At 37.5% G+C, this 25,650-nt stretch overlaps 1 protein-coding gene across 5 annotated transcripts in view; it reads right to left on the minus strand.

Moving 5' to 3' along the window:
* LOC121323092 (PTB domain-containing engulfment adapter protein 1-like) overlaps window positions 1–25,650 on the minus strand; it is a 134,025-nt gene that overhangs the window by 10,147 nt on the left and 98,228 nt on the right. For all 5 annotated transcript variants that reach the window (XM_041263847.1, XM_041263848.1, XM_041263849.1 and 2 more), the window contains 4 exons: window positions 15,235–15,296; window positions 12,286–12,357; window positions 8,346–8,444; window positions 2,071–2,208 (listed from right to left, as the gene is read on the minus strand). In XM_041263847.1, coding sequence (XP_041119781.1) covers window positions 2,071–2,208; window positions 8,346–8,444; window positions 12,286–12,357; window positions 15,235–15,296 — 371 coding nt within the window. The remainder of the gene's footprint in view (window positions 1–2,070; window positions 2,209–8,345; window positions 8,445–12,285; window positions 12,358–15,234; window positions 15,297–25,650) is intronic.

The following is a 25,650-nucleotide window of genomic DNA, read 5'->3' on the forward strand; positions in this document are numbered from 1 at the left end:
ATACATTAGGGGCAAGACTTCAAAACCTATTGGTTGCAAGTAAAAACGAAAACAAAGTTTCAGAATTCCTTGTAAATAAAACCTGCAGAAAAAACAAAAGCACCTGTATCATACATGGGGTTTCCATGCGGGTCAATTTATATGTGAAATGGTGATGCACGTGCACGTTTGGGAGAATAACTTTTGTAAAAATCAGGTTTGTGGCCAAAGTGAGGCACAGGGTAAATCTCATTTACTCATGTAAATGACAAAACACACAGGAAAATCCACACCCAGTTTCACATGGAAACCCGCGTTTCACATATAAATGTTAATGGACGTGTTTATCTTTAACTATAAATATTGCAAGGGAGCAGGTCAGTTGTTACTGTGGATTCCAAGACGGCAGAAACTAGTGGCTGATGGACGATTTTATGGTTAGCAGTAGTGTAGTTCACCTTAATGATAATGCAGGTGGTTTTTTTAATTACTATTTTTTGCTGTGTCTGGGCTGTCATGTTGTATATCTCTTGTGCGTTTACAGTTCTGTATAAAACCACTTACCATGAACTGCATTATGCCCTTGTTATACTATTAAAGCAGCTGTTTGAGAATACCCTTTGTAAAAACGACGCTAAAGCAAAACACGAAGAACAAATGAGCTGCTTAAATGTCTAACTGAATTAATTCCTGTCCTTTTTTTGATCCCAGCTATGTCCAAAGACAATGCCCGAGATGCCAAGAGTTAGCTGTCCTAAAGAGTGAGATTCAAGCCAAAGAGTGAGACTTTCTAGGTGGTGTATTCGGTCATTGCTTAAGACAAGGACTCTCATTTTTGGTTCTTGGTGATGTCCAATAGTCCAAGTTTTTAATCCAACCAGCATGTAATAGTTTGTTTTAAAATGTACACATGATGTATTTAGTATTGCATATGAAACACTTCAATCAGCTAAATTAATTAATACTTAACCCTCAGTAATACAGTAATAAGGTACAGTTTGCAGGCACAAACAGAATTTATTTTTTTTACATAAAAACAGAATTTGATTTATATTCTCTCAGGACAATTGGCAGCTTTAACTTAAATAATATACATAATAAGAAACATGTTTACTTACTGTCCATAAGCTGCTTCTCTAACGTGATTTTTAAGAACATATTCTGTGGTAGAAAGGTATAATCCTTACCTCATGCAGCTGTAATTTCTTTAAGATGTAGTTGCAATATTATGATCTTGGCAAAACTGAACATGCAACATTGTTTTGTTTAGCACTGGGACAAATACGCAGCTTCAATTAAAATATATTTTCTATTCATGTCACAGAATTTATAAATGACAGTATAGAAACTACCATGCAAATGAAACCACTGCATTAATGAGGTGTGGAATAAATAAAAACATGCACTATTATACTTTCTTCAAATTAATGTTCAAACTAGTTTCGTGTAGGAATCAGCCGTTTGCACAAAATCTCACCCGGAGTTTATGCTGCGTAGTCCGACCTAGAGTTTATGCACATGTGTGATTGTTTTAAATGTGGTGTTCTATAAGTTAGATATTTACTAAAGTTTAAAGTTTGCCATCTGACGTCGCAGTTAGCAAAAGCATCAAGTACAGGAAACACTGTCTCTCGCAGTGCTTGGTGCTGATACAATCACGGATAGGTTGAACACATGAACACCTGTCCTTGCACAGTATTGCTTAGTGCCAATTGGTCGAAACGCTAAATGCCAGCACTCACATGGCAATACAATTGGCTGAACAGTTTCTCCCCTCGTGGGCATGTAGTCTCCATGGTTACCACAGTACACAAGCATGGAAAGCGGCTTTCCCCACTTAATGTCTCGAGCTATGGAAACCCCATGATATTGCTGTGCAGCAGTTGTTGATGCATAGTTCACCCCCTAGTCTCTGTAAAGTCACTTTACATAAAAGTGTCTACTAAATGACCAACTAATAATAATAATAATAATAATAATAATAATGATGAAACAGATTTTTGGTCGATCAGTGGAATTTGTCCAGGATTTAAAAGGACAAAGTAATGAAGTAATGTGAAAAATGTATTTTTTAAACAAATCAGTACTTACACATTTTTCACTATCAAATACAAAACACAGATGTTTATTAGACTCTGCATCTTTGCAAATAAATGTGAATATTCTCTTGTCCGTCTTATCATCTGCACAGAATGATATCCGATGCAACTGGCAACTGTGCTGCACTTCCTGGGGAAAAAATACACAAATAAAAATAAAAAGAAGTTGATTTACATAAACATGCCAATACAGGATACTGGCAAAGGCACTCAGGCTTATTAAAAGTTATGCCTGGCATCAAGAATTCCTCAAGGACAGTAATGCATAGTTTTAATTTAGTCTTGACACAAGAGAACTCCCTTGAGACCTTCACCAGACAGAGTAAAAGGAATATAATTTTATGCACACATTTTAATAATTCACAGAATACATTTACTTGAATAAACAGTGTGTGGCAATGATAGTTTATTCAATGTTCTAGCCTGGAGATGTCAAATGACACTATTCAAAACATGTGTTACTATGAGGTAATTACAATATATATTTGTAATATTGATTTGTGTCTTGAGATTGATTTAACAATGTAGCACTCTAGGGGATAGTGTCAGCTTGCCCTGGTTCTGAATAGAGAGGTGGGGTTTGCAAGTCTCTAGTTATTCCCTTTAAGACTTGGCCATCTAGAGACATAGGCTTACACTATCAGGCTAAACTTACTGCAGTCAACAGTACTTTATGTATTTATTTTGAGATGTTGTTATGTAGCTCCTGAAGTATGGAAAAGGCATGGGAAATATTGGTGTAAAATAAACAGGTCCAAGAGATGTAGACTATGGCGCACTTTTCATTGTCTCTGACAATGACAACCATTACCCTTTGAGGTCATGTCCCCAGCTGACCTCTGTTTTCGAAAGAAAATGGCAATGTGCTACTGTGAGGAGGTCCCTCTTCAACAGGAGGTGGACGGGACTTCCCCCTCACAGCAGGGCCTTGATAGGGCAGCTTTTGTACATTTGCTCAGAGATTGACAGTCAGAGAGACTCTTCCCATTCGGTAATGGTTGTCATTCTCTTTTCAGGGAACCAGGGTTCTGGTAATAACCCAACGTTCTTATCTCTCCACTTACTGAGTTTACACACGTGTTATTAGAGGCCGGTTTATTATAAATAAAACGATTTAAAACACAAAACAACAAACACAGAACAAACAAAATGGCACATTGGCCAAAATAAATAGACAGGCTAAAACAGTGGACAAACCTCAAAACAAGTGTCGTGCTGTTTCAGCACGAGTTGCAATTGTTGTTATTCTTCTTTCTCCTCCTCTCTCATGTTCACGCTGAACACCCAACCCAGAGTGAGTGATTAGTGCATCTACATTGTGCAGGGATTCAATTGCTAATTAATTATTCACTTGAATCCCAGCAGGTGAACTAATCTGTGCACTCCTTGTGCTCACATACTATTATATATTTTAATCTGCATGTGATGTGACTGTGCAATCTCTGTGCCTAAATACAAATATACAGTTTATCCCATGCACCCATATACACACACACACACACACAAAACACAAAAATACGCACATGGGTGGGGCAGCGCGCCACATATCTTCCCCTTATGCACAGTACACACTGCCTTAAAGGCTGCCTCCGCCCTTAAAATCCCAAAGTCTTCCTGGCATCTTCCTGGGTCAGGAACAGAGGTATTAAGGAGTCCCCGGGCAGCAATATTGCCAGTGGTAATGCTGTCAGTGTCAGGGCTGTCCGCGAAAATGCAGACAGCTTACCGGCTGGCAACGGCAATGCTGTCAGCAGACATGTAGACAGCACCGAGGATGGATCCTCCAGCCTGGGCAATCCTGGAAGCAGAAATGCTGCCAATGGCAATGCTGGCATCGGCAATGATAACAGGGGCCATGCTGTCAGCAGTGGCGTGGCATACTCCGCAAGGGCCACAGCAAATCCCCAGGGGTCAGCAGCAAACGACCCCCAGGCAACAGCGAGCAGGCCTCCCCCGGGTGACAGCGAGCAGGCCTCCCCCGGGTGACAGCGAGCAGGCTTCCTCTGGGCTCTGGCGTAGACGTCCCTGTGGAGGTGGGAGCAGCTCTTCCCTCTCTAGTGGTGGAGGTGGAAGCAATGTGTAGTTTCCCCCCTGGTGGTGGAGGCAGGGACAATAATGATCTCAGTGCAGGGCAATTTGGCAGCTGTTCCTCCTCCCCCTCCTCCTGGAGGGGGCAGTTGATCGGGGAAGTGCCACACTCCCTGCAGGAAGGGTATCAACTCGAGATCTTGATTACTCAGAGGTAGGCTTCCCTGCGGCTCTTCTGCTGTGTAGTTGGCAGGATGCAGGGTGGGCATAGCACCGGTGGCACTGGAGGTTGCACACTTCCCCTTCCTTGTCTGTGTCCCCATCAACCCCCGGGCAGCTTTTCTCCTCATGCCCATAGAGACAGCAGTAGGTGCACCACTCGTCATCCTCCCACCTCGCAGTGGAGTACTCCTCTTGTAGCCACTGGATGGGGTCCCAGGGCCGGGTCCGAGGGTTCACCATCCTTCTTTTGAGCAGGTGCCTGAAGGGGCACGTGGAAGGGGCAGCGCATGGTGGTGTGCCTGGGTTTGTTACAAGCTATCACCAAAATCATGCTTCCTTCTTCAGGCTTTGGGACTGGCCGTTCCTCTGCTTTCCCCTTCAGCTCCTTCTCCCCATTTTCTCCTTTCTTACTTCCAAAAAACACACACAGTACTGTTCCTGGCCTGTGTATTAAAGGCACTGTTTCCCACTTCTCTGACACCATATGTAAACAATAACACAAACATACGCACAGGGGCGGGGCACCCTGCCACAACCCCATAGCACAATTCCTGGTTGACCTAATGTCACGCAGGTTAATAAAAAAATAATCAGAAGCAATAACATAAGCGACACTTATCCCCAGGCACAGGAGCTATTGGCACTATGAAAAAGTAGATCAGCATGACCTATATCCACTGTAAGTTTCAAATACTGTACAGCGAGATGGACACATAGATTCTGATGTATGTAGAGAACAAGTTCCATCTCAACTGAATAAGTGCTTCTCCAGGTATGTAAAACCTTAGCAAAACCTCGACAGAGAGACAGGCAGACAAACAGGGTGTCTCCATATGCCCCCAGATTCTGATTCCCTAATAACTCGTCAGCCCATCTACACTATATCAATAAATACATCAAATATAGCCTAGCTCTCAGAAAAGCAAATTGTACTACTATAAGTGTCTCCCTTGCATACAAACCATCAAATAAGTATCTGGATGAAGATGGTTGATAGTTTTTACACGAGGGATCATTCATGAAGGGTAACTTAATAAAGACAGATCTCATGTTGCAGACTTAACTAGTAATCACATTGTTCAAGCCGTTCAGGCTTTTTAAGGCTCCCTGGATTCTACATGTGTATTCAAAGCCTCAAATGTGCAGTACCATTAACAACTGTTTTTTTTTTTTTTTCCTTCTGTTATCCGATTATGAATAAGCTGCTGAGAAAGGTAGCATTCTCAATCCTTAATTATTTCAAAGAGGACTCCTATTGAGAAAATTGGCAGCACAGGATGGGAAATAATGGGTGGGTTGTGGTATCTGGCAATTTAACAGCAAGTACAGCAGCATCGAGTAGCAATATTTAAACAAATCATGGAAGGCTTAGTCAAAAGATGTTTTAAAGCTGTGTGTTTACATGTCTTTTTTTGGGCAGGACAAAGACACATTTTTCCCAAGTTACATCTAGCAGTGTGATAGAAATACACAAATGTCGGGCCCTGTCATGTTGTGTCAAGCTTCAATAGTCAAACAAAATGATTGTAATGTCATCTGGTATATAATAGAACAGGAAGCAGCAAGTCTCTTAAAAGTAAAATTAGCTCTAAAAGTATTACAGAACACCCTGCAAAATGTACAAGCAGTACATCGCATCACCTTTGCTATGTCCATGTTGTCCATATTGCAACTAAACATGAAAATGTTATTCACCCTTCGTCAGTCATAAATCAAACAATACATTTCTCAAGATTTACCCGGGAGCATTTGCCAGGAGAAAAAAAAAATGTCTTTTCAGGATCGCAGTGTATCCAGATCATGCTCCCTCCTGCAACAATGCTGGTCTTCTGTTCCCACAATTTGTCACTCATCAACCAGAGCACCAGCATTGTTGCAGGAGGCAGCATGAACCAGACACATTACGATATTTAGAAGAAAAATATATTTCTCCTGGTGAATGCTGAAATAACAAATGTTGACATTTTTTTTTAATTGCCCAATGTGTGAATAAAAAACAAACAAACAAACAAACAAACTGGAAATATATTGCTACGATGTGGACAACAATGGATACCACAAAGATAAAGTAACGTGTTTCTTGTAAACTTTTAATTGACTCCCCCTGTTAGACAATGGCTGCACTTGCTTTATTGAACCTCTCTAATGAGGCACATGACAGGGAGGGTCTGATGTCTTCTGAGTAGGGGTTTACCTAAATCGCAATTTCACGGAAAACGTGAAATTGAGGGGTCACCGCAAAATTCTCCTATATTAGGGGCCAATGCATATGGACAAGTACGGAGGGGGGAAAAAAAAACTATTTTAAATGAACAACTGAACAACGCAAGAGACGCAAACTATTTATCCTCCTTGTCTTGATAGCTCTTTTTTATTCCTTCCCCTTCCTGTGTGTATTGCAAAAACAAACAAAAAAAAAACGTGTGACCTGTACTGTGCAGTAGGGGGTTGGACAAAGTTGGTGCTGCATTGTTTTCATTTAGTTTGCTAAAATCTAGTTTTCAGCATTGGAGGCAAAATAGCAGAAATGGACGACAAAAAAAGCAAAATATATTTCGGCTAATGATGGTGTCAAGATATTTCCCAAAGAAACTGTACATGCAGATTGAGGTAGTTGTTTTGCATATCTCGTGTCTTTGGAGAAAATACGATCGATGGATATTTAGCTTCAGAATCATACATTAAACAAAAGGCTACTACAGAGGCTGTTGAACAGAACGTAAAAGAAACAGCTTTCAGAAACCAAACTGGAAAGTCAGCCCAGACAAAAAGTATTCCTGTCTGCAAGTTAAATCAGTACTAAAACGATCTAGCACAGCCTCCTCCTCTGAACTTGCCGCTTACTTTTTCGCACTTTTTTTGCAGACCCGAATAGCCACGTTTTCTTTGTTTTGACTCTTAAATTGCCTTTATTAAATTATGCCAGATGCCCTTCGGTAACTGAGTTTTGGGGCTGTTTCTAATCGAGTTCCACATCTGTATAACTTGGCAAAGCTTTGCCTTAACACCAATTCAGTGGATGCAGGACGTGCAATCTCAATGTACGGGCAAGTCAACTGCAGGGGGATGCTGCATGCTTGCCTTTAACAAGTGACAGCACTCTGAGTAAGGAAGCAAGTACCACTATTTTTAGGCTTTATAGTGTTCTGAAATACTGTCTACTTAGGTTTATTTAATGTTTAAACAGGTCCGCAAAATCCTAATTTCATTCCACAACCTACCCATGAAAAATACGCAAATTTACCACAATTTAAGTAGACCCCATAAGTCTTAGAAATGTATTTTAGTGCATTGCACTAAAAATAAGATTAAAGAAATTGCTCCTTGGTTTATTTTTTATTAACAATAACAATACAGATCACAAATTTGTATGCGCTATTCATAATGTGATTTACTATGGTTCTAGTAATGTGCTGTATGACAAGGTTTCAACTGACTACATCTCACTAGAACAGATGGTCACTAATCAAATACAAGATGCTGAAACTCTGCCTAATAATTTACTTGTGAAGGCTGCCAGGTTGTTATTAATGGTTATTTCCCTAAAGGAAATAAGGCAGAATGTGATTATTAATTACAGTAGTTTGCACATATTTCAATTAAGCACCATGGGTGACATGCTTTCTTCCAAGCTACCTGTGAAGAAATCATTTCTTTTTCTTCTTATATATACCATGGTTGCTGTTTTAGTGTATGTTATTTGCATATCAAACGTATTTCAAATTACAACAAATATGTTGCTTCTACTGCATAAATTACTTTGCAGTGATTTCACCTACCGGATTCAATAAAAAAAAAAAAAAAAAAAAAATTAAAAAAGTTTATTGTTAAAATACTGCTCCACGTAGATAGGTGACACATCATCTAACAAAACAACTATGGAAATCATATACTGCTGTGGAAGCATAGACACTTATCCCTGAAGCGCTAAGGGAACCTACACTTAAATGGTACAATTCAAACCTGCTGTTAATTATCACACATTAAAACAAATATTAACATTGAAATTCTACTTACTTTCGTTTTGGGATCTAGAATTTTCACGCCATAGATCGAGATTTGTAATTCCACTTTAGGCGTTTTCTGCCCTTCGGATTTCTTTATATGTCTTGCAAACTAGAACAAAAAAAAAAAAAAAAAAAAAAAAAAAAGAGTCACTCAACTGAACATGTTTTTGTATTTTTAGAACACCGTTTGGGTCTGTTTTACTCAGAGCTAAAGTTGGTCTTGCATCTATTTCAATTAGGGATGCATGGAAGTTATGTTCGGTTCGTTTTTTTGACATCCAAATAAATAAAAAATAAATATTATATCTATCTATCTATCTATCTATCTATCTATCTATATCTATCTATCTATATATATATATATATATATATATATATATATATCATATATATTTCAACCAAGGGAGCAGGACATACCATTATTACACACATGTTTTTTTGGTTTTTTTTTTTAAAACCTTGCCAAAGAAGCTCAATACAGTGTTATTGCATCACTCATACACGTGTCAATTATACAAGTTTGGAGACTGAAAATTAAGGCATTTAGCAGTTTTTCGCCATGTACGGTGTGACAGAAAATGGTCAAGCCGCTGTTCCTGAAAAAGTGGCTTCATGTTCCCTCAGCTTTGGAGTGGTTCCCTTTTGAGAAGGAAGACTTGCTTTGGTCCCAGCCTCTAGTAGATGTTATTATTTCAAAGACCACCTGGATAGAGCGCTTCCTTTACATTTTCTTCAGAATATCAGAATATAAAAATGCAGTCACATGTGACCAATCTAGTCTAGTTAAAACAAGACAGATTTGGGCAAAGTCGAAATGCAAATATCTCCCTTTGATGGTGCCAGAACCTGGATCGGAACTAAAGAAAGTGTATGAGAGGATTCAGTAAACAAGTTTCTAGTCGATTCTAGTGCCTGAAATAACACACAGAAACAATCCTAGGATGTAGAGCAGTCTTAACCCAATCTGGAAGTAATAAATGGTTCGAACATTTAAAGATAGAAAGAGGTTAATAATAACTAATTTCACGTTCCCTCCTTTCGTGCACAGAGTCTATATATATATATATTATATATTATAATATATATATATATAATATATATATATATATATAATTATATACACATTCTATATATATAGTGTATAAACCATTTCTCAATTACAAATTAACTTTAATAACTTTGCCACTTCCCTGCACTCCTGTGTGTATCTATGACTAAGCACTGCATTGCTCTACAGGCAGCGATAACCTTCATCTCTGGAAGAATGTAATGCACTTTGTTTTATTATTTTCAAATGCAAGTTATTTAACCCACATTATAGTGTTTCAGAGGCATCCAGTTAAACAAACAAAAAGACATAAATACATTGGAAAACAGCACACACTACAACACTGTCTGAAAAAAACAAACATCTGGATTAGCATACATGCTGCCCAGAATCTGACCCAATATTAAACTTCTGTTTAAGCCTCATGTTATGGGAATAGACCAGTGAAAGGTTTCATTTGTTTGGTATTTAGTCCCTTATACAAACATACTTTATCCTGTGTACTGTTAGGAATTTGCAATACATTTGAGTTGTCTACTCCATAATAACATATTTTATCCAAGTAATAAGTTAGCTTTTAAAATGCCTATTACATTTGTGGTATGGCTGTGCTTGGAAATGTATTCTAGCCTCAGTATCAGATGGTACTAGCCCAGTATCTGGAGAAGAGGGTTAAAATCGCTTGCCACATTTACAGTAAATTATATTGCTGCACATCTTACATTTGGGCTGTACATTTTCACCACACCACTCTCCAGACCACTCACTATCTGCAAACAGCATCTACTAAACTCGCTTCAGTGGATGGTCTTCAGTTTTCAGACAGGCAAATCTTAAGTACTACACATAGTAAAGCACCACACATCAAAAACGATTAAGCTAGCTGTGAGTTGAAGTATTTTTATTCGGTGTGTGCTTTTAAAGTTTTGGATGAACACACAGCTGCTTAACCTCAAGCAACAGAGATCCCAAATTGCCTAATAGCAGCCGGTGGGATGTCTTCCCTAACTGTCTAGCTTACTGTAAATCCACAAACATTTAGTACATCTGCAATTATTCACCCTTTTCCAAGAATTTCCCACAGCTGTTCCACCATTGCAGAACAAACGCCATACCCTGAGTCATTCTTGTGAGCAACTGAAATGTGAAATGAATTGAAGCATGATGAGCAGGATTAAAAAGATGTATATGCAATACAAACTTCCTGGAATTACTGTACTCACTGTACTTAACACTAAGTAAAATAACAGAGCTGTAGAATTGTAAGTTCCTATGAACCCAGTATAATAATAATATTAATATTATTATTATTATTATTATTATACAGTACTAGAAAAGTAATCTATGTTACATTTTATCTATAACAGGCATGTCTTGTACTTCCTTCACCAATCTACAAATAATTTTTTTATGAACAAAAAACAAAACATCCCAAGGGTATAATGTAAGGGAAACAGTATCTTTGATGGAATATTTTGAAGCATGTAAAATGTATACGTGAAAAATCAATAGAATACTTCCGTGTAACAGACATTAGGAGATAATAAAATGTGTACCTTCTGAGGCCAGGGGATAAAGGTGACCACACCAACAAGATATTAGCAATTGAAATGGAAGTGGTGGCAGACTGAAGTACACACAAGCTCCCCTTAAAAATTGCAGATACCAGCTGTTTAATGTTCAGAACATTCCTTTTCTGTTTCCCATTTTACAAGCAAATAGTATGCTTTTTAAATACATACACCTGATAATGTACTGCTTGTATTGCTGCACCAGTCATAAAAGGCATAAGAATAAGTATACAAAATAGAAATACTATAGATTTAAGCGGTTTTAGCACCATCTACTGAAAAAATGACAACTAACATAAAAGGGAAAAGTATTGAATCACACACTTTTTGTATTACCATCTGGCAACAGATATATATAAAGATCTGCTTTCCTTGGGACAACTGTCCTCTGCTATGTCCTGTAAGGTGAATTCTACAAATAGAAAATATACCTCTGGGATCTTACACCAGCACCACATGGACAAATATTTTCCTACAAAATGAAGTCTAACCTTGCTGTTTCTGGCAATGGTTTCTGGTTTCCTGTGAAGTACCCAGCCATGTGTGCAACAACATGGAGCTTTCCTCTCAGTGTTTGAACACTGATGGCAGATTTTTTGTAACTGGTTGAGATTCTAGACGTGACTATTTGGTTATAACTGTATTACGCACAGTAACACACAACCAATGCTTCGAAAACGGTCACAGACTTTGGGTATCCTAGGTCAGTGTTGGAGGTTTTTCACAAACAGGGTTTTCACAGTGCAGGGTTGTTTGCTTTTTACATAGCAAAGCTATGCATCAAACAGAATGGTCATAATATTTGTCCTGGATATTTGATCCAGAAGTTGGGTAGAGTCCACATTTTGAAATGTGTTTTGTCTGTTTCTTAGGATGGCCTTGGCAGCAGTCCTGTATGAAAGAAGCACACATTATTCTAAAAGTGTTTTGATAGGGATTGGTTCGTAATTGTTAGTGAACAGAAAAATGGTTTCTTTCAGTATTCCGACATTTACCTATTATATGTTTTTGAGTTACCAATAGTTAAATAAATGGATGTGTCTTTGCCATTGAACAATTGACTTAAGAAAAGTTGGCAATAAAACAATTTAAGCTTTACTGGAATTGTTTAGTTCTCTATGTACAACAACTTTTATATACAGATGGTTAATTTCAATTCTGTTTTTAAGAAGGCCCTTCCTTACAGTACGCAGTAGTTATTTTGTGAACTGTTCTCCCCCACTCACACTTCCTACTCCCCAACAAACCTATGCAAGCACCATCTTTTCTCCCTTAAATGGTTCCCAAGTCCTGGATTTAAATCAAATTACAGATACAAAAATAAAACGTACCTTTAATTTTCGAACAGCATCCCTCACGATTTCTGTACCTTTTGGTTGATCAACTTCTACATTTCCAAGAAACTGCGAAGACATTTAAAAAAAAATCACAATTTATAAGCAAGTCTCCAGGCATAACCATACAAATGCAAAGGATGTAAGGCCAGACAGACACCTCCAGAATCTGACACTCAATAAACAATAAACCATGGTAGATTTCATGACAACTGGAGAAGTGGTTCTCCAGATGTATGAAAAAAAGTGTGAAGAGTTAGAGACATATGGACATCCATAGTCCACAATATCCCCTTCACAGTAGATTTCACCCTCATCGGGGGAAAAACACTCTTATTACATATTTTATTTATCAGAAAAAAATACAATATGATGAAGGATTTCCAAAAAAAACCACAATAAAGCTGAAAACTATGCATCAGAAATCAGCTAAGGTATATAGAATATAACTTCTCCAGAATTTTTGCTCAGTTATAAAATTACCATAGCAGACATCCACATTGCAACAAATGCCCAACAGATGGCATCATTAACCTGCTTCTTGTTCCATATGTTAACAAGCAAGCCTTCAAAACTTCTATCTTTTGTGCAGTTTGTCATAGGAAACCTCCACGAGTCACTTAAGACTAAACACTAGCTGCAGAAAACAAAGGAGTGAAAGTCTGCTACATAGTATTATGTTTGTGCTGCTAAGAGTAATACCTAATGTTTATTTTTTTGTTTCATAATAATAAAGATGTATTAATTATTGAACATTATCACCGTTATGTTACTGTGTACACTATGTAAGTATTCTTCGAACACTATTCTGTCTATGTGTTTGTTACATCTAGAGGAGTTCATTTCTTTCAAACCAAAAAGATTTGATTGCAAAGTATCCAAAATAGTGTTATCAATATATACTTTAGCAGAATAAAAGGATTGCAGGATTTGAATATTCCAGTGAAGCAGAAGGATGCAGTGACCCAAAATCTTTCCATCATTAGCAGAGCGTTTTCAAACAGCAACTGAGAGAGAAAGTGACAGAAAATAAATCTCACAACAAACTTATTTCCTCTAAATAAAAAATTCAGTAAATATCAAGATTAAAATAAATAAATAAATAAAAGATAGATGGGAATATTGTCCCTACAGCTGCAGTGTCATCCCTTAACTTAACCAGACATCTCCCTTGAAAAAATGGTAAGAAACCAGAGAAACATTGTGGTTAGGGTTGGGAAGGGGTCTACAACTATACATCAAATTCCAATTTCCAATTCCACACTTTCCACGTGCTTGTGGATTTGATGCACACTGAGACTAGGGATGCCAAAATAAAAATATATATATATATCATTATATTTGTTTATTTATTTACTTCATACTTATAACATTATTTTTTAGGATCCAAAAACAACCTAACATCATAAAAAGAAAGTTTGACTAGACATACTTCTGGCCTACGTGAACTCCGTTTGACAGTAACAAGCCACTGTCTTCTGATCCACTGAACCGCTAAAACATTTTTTAAACAAACTGCCTCTTCACAATGCCTTCACCATAATGTTTTGCTGATTTTTTGACATGCATTACTCTTCTTTTTAAATTTCTTTATTGGGTATATGTAATGCAATGGAGCGGAGCACTATATAACCGAGAACAAAAAGTAACCATATATCACAGAAGATTTTTTTTTTTTTTTTTTTTTTTTAATATAATGCTCCACTCTGTTGCATTGCATCATAGGAACACATTAATGTCTTGGCATCTCAGCCTGTTCAATTGAATGGAAAGACAAGGGCTAGACACAAACTTCAAACCTTGCAGTTCACAGACAAGTCTTAACATTCTACATGAAGAGCAAGCTCTGTCAGCAAGTTATCAGCTGCCAATTGTTCTCCTTGCATGCCATTTTTTCAGTAGTGGTTTAAACTGATTTACTGTATCTTGTTTTACGGTAAATTTAAAAAAAAAAGGAAACATATTGAATCACAAATGTAGACGAGATCATATTGTTTTCATATTTCAAATGTGCATTCCTCCATTGCGTTACATTAAATGGATAAAAGACAATTATGTCATCACTACTGCATTTATATGCGACATGTCCTACAACTGCAGTATTGCCAGTAAATAGATGTATTTTACTTCATAACAAACATTCTGAGTTTTTCAGAGAACAGACATTGCAAGCATCTTCTTTTTGAAAGAGTTCATACTGTGTATTATTCTGCAGCACACCAGACGTATGTAACTCCACAATTTTAACATTCTTGAACATAATTCTGCCACCACTTCAGAAACTAGCAAATGTGCATAGAGGCAGCTGCAGATGGTAGAATAATTCAAATGTACTACAATGCTACTGTATGCTAGTCTGCTCCCTCCTGATGTTGCAGTATGCATTATGATTAATGTACAAGGAACAGAGGGATCTTATATTATGCTTGGTGGATTGGCTGTGGTCCTGAAATGTGGCTACTGTAAATTCCCTGTTGCCAACTAAACAAATAGCTGGTAATTAAGCATTGCAGCAGCTACAAACAAGAGAGCACTGGAACAAATCAAGCATAACACAGAGGAGACAAATAGTAAAAAAATAAACAACACAGTCTTATTTCAAATGCCAATGCTACTCTTCATACAGTCCAGCTCCGATCAATATAAAAGAAGCAATTTGATACCAAACAAACCAATAATGGGGCAGGAATTGTATCGTACACATACAAAGATTTAGGTTTTAAAATGACTGATGCAAAAATGTGTTATGCCTGAATATACAATACATGTAGTATGACTGAATATACAATGGTCGCGCTCCCATTAGAGTGCAAGTGCCTGGAAGGGTGAACATTGTCCAATGGGGAGCAGATGGAAGACATTCCAAAGCATCTTGGTGGTCAAATGTCCAGCAGAGGATGTAAAGTGTGTCCTGACCTGGCTGTGGTGTTGCTTGATAATACATACCTTTGCATTGTAAGATATATAGAGTTTCGCCAAAGCTTCGGGAGTATGCATCCATGTTTTATCTGGAATAAATAAGAAATGCTTGCTTAGATTTAGTATATATTTAGACATTTATAAATTCATTAGGAAAAAAAAAAACATTATTATTATTATTATTAATGTATTTCCTTAGCTGCTTTGATCAAGCAACACTTTTTTTTTTTTTTTTTTAATACAGTAATATAGATTGATTTACTTAAATCATATTCTGAATTGAAGTTCAAATTTACTTCAGCTATCCAATGGTGATTAGATAATGTGACTGACACCACGGGAAGCCGTTATGTACCAGTTTCATTAAAAAATATAATAATAAAAAAAACAAAAAAACACACATCCTGAACAAAACAAGTGAATAACCAAAAGAACTTCAACCCAACAAGTTCTCTATTATTTCTGGCCAGTTTCAGGAACCGCCCACTTAAGCTCAAAAGAAAAGGGATTTCAGAAAAGGTGTCCTACCTTCTGATCAGCTGTATTCCTAATAATGTTATTCCTAACACTAGCCTTCTTTCTTACAAGACACTGCTGCTTAAATTCTGAAAATTCAGATGCAATTGTTGAATTGCTGTCCCCTCAGGGAGATAAATATCATAGAATGTATGTGTGTACAATGAACAGTTCTCCAGAAGAAACAGGTGTTCAACTCTATTGAGCTTATAACAGTGAACAAATATTTTGCCACTGACAAATCTAACAAACTTGATCATTGTTCTACATATAAATTGTTAAACAGCTGCAGTGTTTATTCAAGGGCGGCGGTAATTAGAAGTACTATGGTTTTTGAATGGCTCAATTTTTTAGCTTTTTTTTTTATTTTACGGTATTTGAGGGAGGCGTATATTGAAGCTTATTTCTGCGGATACAACTTGATCAGGATGGCAAAGAAGTCCTAGAACGTTAAAATGAAAGCTGTTGAGCTCTCAGACCCGAAGTGTAGCGTGAAGGGGCAAATAACAAGAGAGAAATGCCAAATCAACACGCCGGGGGTCGGTTTATTTTCCCTTTCTTTCCAACAGCAGTTTCAAAGACTTGCAGGGCTGAATTCTGTAATATACGGTGCATTTCCTTTTCTTCAACCAGGAAGACAACTGAACAGTCATGGTCTCCTGATCCAGGCATGGTTTCAGTAAGGAAGATGAGTTGATCCCGTGGTTATCCCCTAAACTGCAACACCACAATGAGTGCTACAATAGTTTCTGCTCCCCATTAGCAGTCCAAAACACCACACCCCCCACTCTCTGAACTTCCTGTCTGGATCAGGATTCTGCAGAATCTCTTATTAGCTGAAATACTGTGCATACAACGAAAACAGAAAAAATGCATTTTATAAAAACTTAATCATACAGCTCTTGCATATAACACTATGTAACACAATTTTTGTTCCTGGGTAGTAAGTGTTATTTCCTAATTGCTTATGCCTCTGAAGTATAGAAAATGGCTATTATTCCCCACAAACTTTGCTTTTGTGACCAGGACAGTGATATTTTGAAATTTACCTATTTCCAATGAGAAAACAGGCGAATGTGTGTCTTTTCATTCACAAAAAGTCAGAAAAAAACAACATATGAATCCAAATTAACATGTATTTATACTAAAGTAATACAAAAATGACTACAAAAGATTTAGAAGTGAGTAGTTTTTCGAGATTTACAATTATACTGTAAATCACTTTCACGAATCAGCCCCCAAATGTAGTCTCCCATCATGTTCTCGTTATACTGTCCTTGGTAGCGGCGTTCAAAGTCCAGTATATCCTGGTGGAAGCACTCGCCTTGCTCCTCCGAGTAGGCTCCCATGTTCTCCTTGAATTTATCGAGATGAGCATCAAGGATATGGACTTTGAGGGACATCCTACAGCCCATTGTGCCGTAGTTCTTCACCAGAGTCTCAACCAGCTCCACATAGTTTTCGGCCTTGTGATTGCCCAGGAAGCCCCGAACCACTGCGACAAAGCTGTTCCAAGCCGCTTTCTCCTTACTAGTGAGCTTCTTGGGGAATTCACTGCACTCCAGGATCTTCTTTATCTGTGGTCCGACGAAGACACCGGCTTTGACCTTTGCCTCAGACAGCTTAGGGAAGAAGTCTTGAAGGCTGCCGACTCCTTATCTAGAGCTCTGACAAATTGTTTCATAAGGCCCAATTTGATGTGCAGTGGTGGCATCAGCACCTTCCGGGGGTCCACCAGTGGCTCCCACTTGACGTTGTTCCTCCCCACAGAGAACTCGGTCCGCTGTGGCCAGTCCCGCCTGTGGTAGTGCGCCTTGGTGTCCCTGCTGTCCCAAAGGCAAAGATAGCAGGGAAACTTGGTAAAAACCACCTTGGAGACCCATCAGGAATGCCACCATTGCAGCCTCTTGATGCCATCTCAGAAAAATGCAGATATGTATCCACTTAGGCAGCTGGAACTAAACTGAACTGGTGGGCTTAAGGCCCCTGTATTTATACTATTATTTATATTACTGGAAAGTTCTTGAAGTTACTCCAAGTTTACTCAGCACTGAATCTATCTGAAATGTTCTGGAAAATAGGTAAATTTCAAAATATCACTGTCCTGGTCACAAAAGCAAAAAGTTTGTGGGGAATAATAGCCATTTTCTATACTTTTGAGGCATAAGCAATTAGGAAATAACACTTACTACCCAGGAATAAAAAAAAAATAAAAAATTCTTACACGTTGTAACCAAAAGATATATATATATATGTGTGTGTGTGTGTGTGTGTGTGTGTGTGTACCTAAGGTATTCCTTTTTTGTTTGGGTTCCATAAACTTTACAGTAAAATACCAGTACACTCCAGTGTGTAATTGTATTATTTAAACATTTTTTATTCAAGTTTATTCAATGGATATTGTTTCTATTTGTAATGTTTTGCCATATATGACACACACACAGTGCCTACAGAAAGTCTACACCCCCTTGAACTTTTTTTTCACATTTTCTTGTCAGTGCCTCAGAGTTTCGTACATTTAAAGGAGGATTTTTTCCACTTATCTACACACCATAGTCCACACTATTAAGGGGGAAAAAAGTTTTTATTGAGAAAAAAACTTATATATTAAAAAATACAAAACTGAAAGATCATAATTGGATAAGTTTCCACCCCCGAGCTAATACTTGGTGGAAGCATCTTTGGCAGCAATTACAGCTCTGAGTATGTTGGGATAGATCTCTACCAACTTTGCACACCTACATTTGACAATATTTGACCATTCTTCTTTAAAAAACTGTTCAAGCTCTGTCAAGTTCCTTGGGGAGCGTTGATGGACAGCAATCGTCAACTCACACCACAAATTTTCGACCAGAATTAGGTCGGGCCTCTTACTGGGCCACTCAGGACATTTACCTTTTTGTTCCTTAGCCACTCCAGTGTAGCTTTAGCTGTGTGCTCTGGGTCATTGTCGTGCTGAAAACTTCCATCCTAGTTTCAGCTTTCTTGCAGAAGGCAGCAGGTTTTCCTCAAGGACTTCTCTATACTTTGCTCTATTAATTTTCCCTTCTATCTTGACAAGTACCCCAGTCCCTGCCGATGAGGAACATCCCCATAACATGATGCTGCCACCACCATGCCTCATAGTAGGGATGGTGTTCTCTGGGTGTTGGGTTTGCGCCAAACATAACACTTTGCATTTAAGCCAAAAAATCCAATTTTAGTTTCATCAAATCACAAAACTTTTTGCCACATGGCTAAAGAATCTCCTGAGTTTTTTTTTTTTTTTTTTTTTTTTTTTTTTGCATTCTTCAAAACAGGATTCAAGGTGGGCTTTCTTGAGTAATGGCTTCCTTCTTGCCACCCTACCATACAGGCCAGATTTGTGGTTTGCTTGGGATATTGTTGTCACATGCACACTTTGACCAGTCTTGGCCATAAAAGCCTGTAGCTCTTGCAAAGTTGCCATTGGCCTCTTGGTAGCCTCTCTGATCAGTCTCCTTGCTCAGTCATCCAGTTTGGAGGGACGGCCTGATCTAGGCAGGGTCTTGGTGGTGCCATACACCTTCCACTTCTTAATAATTGTCTTGACCATGCTCCAAGGGATATTCAAGGCCTTTGATATTTTTTTATACCCATTCCCTGATCTGTGCCTTTCAACAACTTTGTCCCGGAGTTCTTTTGAAAGCACCTTGGTGCTCATGGTTGAGTCTTTGATTTGAAATGCACTACCCAGGAGAGGGAACCTACAGGAACTGCTGAATTTATCCTGAAATCATGTGAATCACTGCAATTTAACACAGGTGGAGGCCACTTAACTTGGTGTGTGATTTTGAAGGCGACTGGTTATACCTGAGCTAATTTAGAATTGCTTTTTCAAGGGGAGTGGACACTTATCCAACCAAGCTATTTCAGTTTTTATTTTTAATTAATTTTCTATAAATTTCCAGAATGTTTTTTTCACTTGGAAGTTGTGGGGTAGGAGATATATATATATATATATTATATATTATATATATATATATATAAAATATGACATATTTTAATGCATTTTAATTCCAGGCTATAAGGAAACAAAAGCTGACAATTTTGAAAGGGAGTGTAGACTTTCTATATGCATATATATATATATATATATATATATATATATATATATATATATATATAGTACATTTGAGTATATATATAAGTTTGAGTACATTTGCTGGAAACTAGGTTTTTTTCATAATTGGCAATGTTTTACATCGTATATGTTTCTGTAAATACTTGAAAATGAAAACACAAGTTACAATATACAAAACAAAACATAAGGAGTATCAAAGCAATGTTCAAGAAAATTGAAAATTGTCTCTAAATCTTGGATTCCTCAAAATAGCCACCTTTTGCCTTAATAACAGCCTCACAAACACAAGGCATTCGGTTAACAAGTTTCAGCAAGAAATCATCCAACATGTCTTCCCAGCTCTTCTGCAGCAATTCCCAGAGATGTAAGGCACTTGTGGGTAGCTTTGCTTTGACTCTTCTGTCCAGTTCGTCCCATACAAGTTATATGGGATTGAGATCTGGAGACTGGGCAGGCCAGGTCATTAGATTGAGTTGTCCTTCACTTTCCTTCTTCGCCAGATAGTTCTTGCACAACTTTGAGGTGTGTTTCGGGCCATTATCTTGCTGAAGAATGAAGGACTGCCCAACTAGGCGTAATCCTGATGGAATGGCATGCCTCTGAAGTATGCTATGATAGCCATGCTGGTTGAGCTTGCCATGGACTTGGTAAAGATCATCAACTCTGTCACCAGCAAAGCAACTCCAGACCATGGCACTGCATCCTCCATGCTTGACAGTGGGAACCAAACATGCAGAACTCATGCGCTCACCCTCTCTGCATCTTACAAATACTCGGCGGTTGGTCCCAAATATTTCAAATTTTGACTCGTTAGTAAATAAGACCGACTTCCACTCCTCAAACATCCAGTTTCTGTTTTTTTTTTGGCCCAGGCAAGTCTCTTCCTCTTATTCTGCACTCTGAACAATGGTTTCTTTGCAGCAATTCTTCCAGTTAGGCCAGCTTCACGCAATCTCCTCTGAACAGTTGGATGTTGAAACATCTGTACTTCTAGTAGCATTTAGCTGAGCTTGTATTTTAGGGGCAGTTAATCGCCAGTTTCGCAGACTTGTGACTCGAATGAACTTGTTCTCCGATTCTGAGGTCACCATTGGCCTGCCTGACCTTGTTCGGTCCTCATGAGTGCCAGTTTCTTCAAATTGTTTGATGGTATTGGCCACAGCATACAGACACTTGCAAAGTTCTTGCAATTTGTCTTGATGACCTTCATTTCTTAAAGTAATTATAGACTGTGTTTTTTCTTTGCTTAACAGAGTATTTTGCCATTTTCTGCTCCCTTACATTCAGGAATGACACACTTGTGCCTATGCTACCTATATTTATAGTAATCATGGACCCTCACCTGTTAACAATAATTGGTGACAAAAGGTTAATAAGGTAACGTGCTAGTTAACTCTGAGAACGTCTAACAAAGACACTTTTATACTTAAGCCAGTGTTCTAACACCTTGTTATACACATTTCAGAGTTTTAACTGACTTGGGCTTCAGACTGAAATCCCCTTGCTTTGGGTGACCATTTCATTGAAATTGACAAGATTTACATTTTCATTTAAAAAATACATTTTTTAATGCAATTCACTTATGATTATCAGCTTATATAAGTACACGTATCATATAATGAAATATTAAGTGTTTATAGACAAGTTTATTCAGTTAAAAGCATAGATAGTCATGAAAAACCTGGTTTCAAGCAGGTGTACTCAAACTTTTGACTGGTACTACTGTGTGATTATATATATATATATATATATATATATAATATATATATATATATATATATATATATATATATATTTATATATATATATATATATATATATATATATATATATATATATATATATATATATAATAGCCTGCTATATCAAGACCATATTTAGCCGCTGGTCCACAGCATGTAGCACAGCATCTAATATAAATGCATATGGATATTTTACAAGTGGTTCCAAGCCAAGAATTTCACCATTAGATAACCTGTTCTCTGGGGTAAAATGAAGAATAATTGACCCACCAAGTCATTCTGCATTAGGTTTAAAATGTAATAGGCAGGCCATCCCTGTACCTGATGGATTGCTTTTTAAAGTATTCTGAATTTATTTGAAAATGGGACTGTTATCAATTTAAATTCATAGATTTTTAGTGAGGTCAGAACAAGGTACTTTAAGTGGATGATAAATACCCACCTCTAGTTGTTCTACAATGATTACTCTGTCTCAGTACAGATACAAATAAACTAGCTTACCTACACACCTGGGAATAATTAGGGCACAAGGTGTAATATGAAAAAAAAAAAATCTGCACTCTATTAATCTTAGGAAAACATTCAAAAAGCAAAACGATATGAACTTTCCTAATGTTCCTTCCGCTGTCAATGCTTTGATGAACACACGACATGTGCTACTGTCTCTGGAGGACTGCATGAGTTTGTCTTTGTATCAGTGCAGGATGCTTATTTATAGACGCAGTTCAATTTTCAGTAGCAGGCCAGGACTACAGAAAACTATGGTGACATTCGAAAAAATGCTAATACCAGTATAATAAAGTGGTGTTCATCATGATGAATAGTATCAAAAAGACCATATTCTTAGAATACTAATTCATCAATTACCACCCACCCCCACCCTCTTCTCTGTTTATTATATTCAGTGACTGATTATAAATCAGTTACCACTCCCATACAGTACCACCTTATATTTGTTAAGGCATATACACTGTGTCTACTGGAACAATGCATAATAAACACTGGTTATATGCAGTAGCTATCCAATGATTACTCTCTTATATTGTATTCTATAATCTTAATCTATTTAAACAATCCAAGGTTTAATATAACAAAACATTTGAAAGTTCTGCTCAGTCATTTGATAGGGTGTGATTCATGAGTCACAATAGGTACACACAAAAGACAGCGCTTATCATGTGCACCCACATAAAGCAAATTATATTAGTGCTTACATCACTGTAATTCAAATTTATTTTCCATGTCATATCTCCAAACAGGGCCATTTTTCAAATAATAATAAAACAGAATCATGTCAGCTTAAGAGACCCTGATGTCTGTGGTGCTATTTGCTCCAGCCCTGCTGGAAAATCTTTAATCTTTACCTTGTAGACCATAAGAACATGAGAAAATGTACAAAGAGGAGGCTATTTGTCCCATCAAAGTTTGTCCAGTTACTTCCAGCTGATTGATGTGAAAATTTAAAATTGTGTCTTAAAGGATTTAAATAATTCTGTCTCAACAACATTACTAGGCTACCCATTCCATACCCTCACCACTCTGTATGAAGAAGTGACTCCTTCCTTTTGTATCTTCACTTAATTTCCAACTTTGTCCTGTGGTCCTGGTTTCTGTACTGCACTTAGAAGTATAGGTTAGTGCAGGGCTTCTTAAACTCGGTCCTGGGGACCCCCTGTGGCTGCTGGTTTTCAATTAGACCTTTTTATTTGTTTTCAGGTCTTAAACAGCTGCAGTTCAAGTTACTTATAAAATGTTATAGCTAACTTGAAATATGCAACTGTTCAAGAGCTGAAAACAAGTAAAAAGGTCTAATTAAGCAAATTATAAGTTCAATTAAGGGTCTAGTTAAGTAACTGAGAGCTCGGTTGAAATGAAAACCAGCAGCCACAGGGGGTCCCCAGGATCGAGTTTGAGAAGCCCTGGGTTAGTGTTAACTATGGCAGTGTTTACATGGACAAGTCATGACTAGCATACAGAAAATAAACCCTTTTACGTTTAATTGTTCATTTAAATACAGAGTTTCAGATGTGAAGATGTTTATACGAAGTGCTTGAATAAAACTTTTCAGTTGTATCCAACAGTTTGTCTTTCATTTCAATATTGATGGTGTTTAAAATGTACTGGCGGTTGTAGGTATGAGTATAACCGTGGTGGTTCTAGTGTTGAAGTAATCTATAAATGTAGTGTGTGTGTGTGTATGTGGGGGGAGGGGGGATCTATGTTTTGTATGGACTTCTGCTGGAGATTACATGATTTTAAGTCTTAAAAACGGGATATTGACTACCGAAACCTTGTGAGCCACAAGCACGATTCCTGCTCTGGTTTTGAGTGTTTTGCATGACAACGCCACAGATTTGCGTAACACTGTCACAGAGTCAAGACTGTGGAGTCAATTTTCACGTGCATTTAACCCTAACCAATGTAAACTCCTTTTAGCGTTTTAAAGCCTTCAGTTATGTCCTCCCTTATTCTTCTTGTCATAGGTTAAATAGATTCAGTTCTTTCAGCCTATCTTCATATCTTGCTCTTCGTTGAAACAGTGGTGACCAGAAATGGACAGTACTCTAAATGCAGTCTCACCCATTCATTATACAACTGCATCATAACCTGGATTTGCCTTATACACTTCTGGCTATATACCCAACCATACTGTTTGCCTCTGTGGATTGCTTCCCACCACTGTCTGGTTGCTGACAGTGATGAATCTATTACAACACACTTTTGGTTAACTGCATCATACATTGTTGTGACTGGCATGTGACACTTTACATGTGTTGTCATTAAATATAAATTTGCCACATTTCTGCCCAGTTCTGTATGTAGTCCAAATATTTGGGGATTTCCTGGGGACTGAAAGCACGTTGCCCACTTCCCCAAGCTTTATGTCATCTGAAAATCTGACAAGCTTCTTAATTATCCTCCGATTTCAGTTGCTGATGTAGTATACATGGCCCAAATTAGAGGTTTCCTCTCTTACATGTACTGCACTCTCTGCTTCCTATGTTTTAACCAGGTTAAGAATCCACTAGCATGTGCTGTACTTCTTTGAATTCCCATGGATTGCAACTTAAGGATTAGTCTCTCATGTGGAACTTTGTCAAAGGCTTTTTGGAAGTCTAAGTAATAGTCATAAGTTATTTTTGTGTCTATTCTTGCAGCAACTTAAAATGGACATCTAAATTCCTTTGTCTAAAACTGGACACTCGCATTGCATTTGTTTTCGAAAAATTACTACGCATCAAGCATGCAAGTTATGTAATGAAAGCTTATCAATCAGTTTTTCTTCCCCTATAATAATTCAATTGATCCCTGCTAGCCTTTTAGTAGTAAAATTGGTTTAATGTACATGTTTTGGTGCTAATGTTTTAATAAGCGATTCATCTACAATTTAAAAAAGAATAAATACAGGACACACTATTACAAACACTTTGTAATTGTATTAATTAATATACTAGTCATTCATTAAAATGTTGTGCTGTCATTTTAGTGTTCTTCATTCTGTGTTTAAAAAGAAAGTAAAGACTTGGATGATTTAAAAGCTTGTTTAGTTGTTTCACATTAAAACCCCATGAATTAAAGTTATTTTCCCACAAAACATAATTAAAAACAGCCACATTTTGTGGAAAAAAATCGCCCAGTTGGCAGCGCTGTAGCTGACATCCTGATGGGCCAGACAGAAGATGAGCCGCCAATTAAAAAAAACGCTGCTGTAGACAATTTGTAAAACACATCATTTTAATTCAACTTGTTTCTTATACATGTAAATGTTGGCAATGATATCCTGATGATGTTCCAGTGTACAGCAGTATAATAATGTGCAACCTAATCATATATCAGCGTGAAGGAAGAATATTATCTGCTTCATAAAAAAAATAAATAAAAAAAAACGACATCTTTAATAAAACCTGGCATCTTTAATTTCAAGCAATGCAGACAGTCAGTTCCTACAAATGAATGTGTCCAGAATATATATCAGTGATATCGCTACACATTTCAGCTAGGGAAACGATCAAATATGATAAATTACACTTCATTTTCAGGAGCAAAAGCAAGTACATACAATGCCTATAGAATGTCTACACC

This window comes from Polyodon spathula, chromosome 11 (genome assembly GCF_017654505.1).
Source record: "Polyodon spathula isolate WHYD16114869_AA chromosome 11, ASM1765450v1, whole genome shotgun sequence".
Classification (NCBI taxonomy): Eukaryota; Metazoa; Chordata; class Actinopteri; order Acipenseriformes; family Polyodontidae; genus Polyodon; species Polyodon spathula.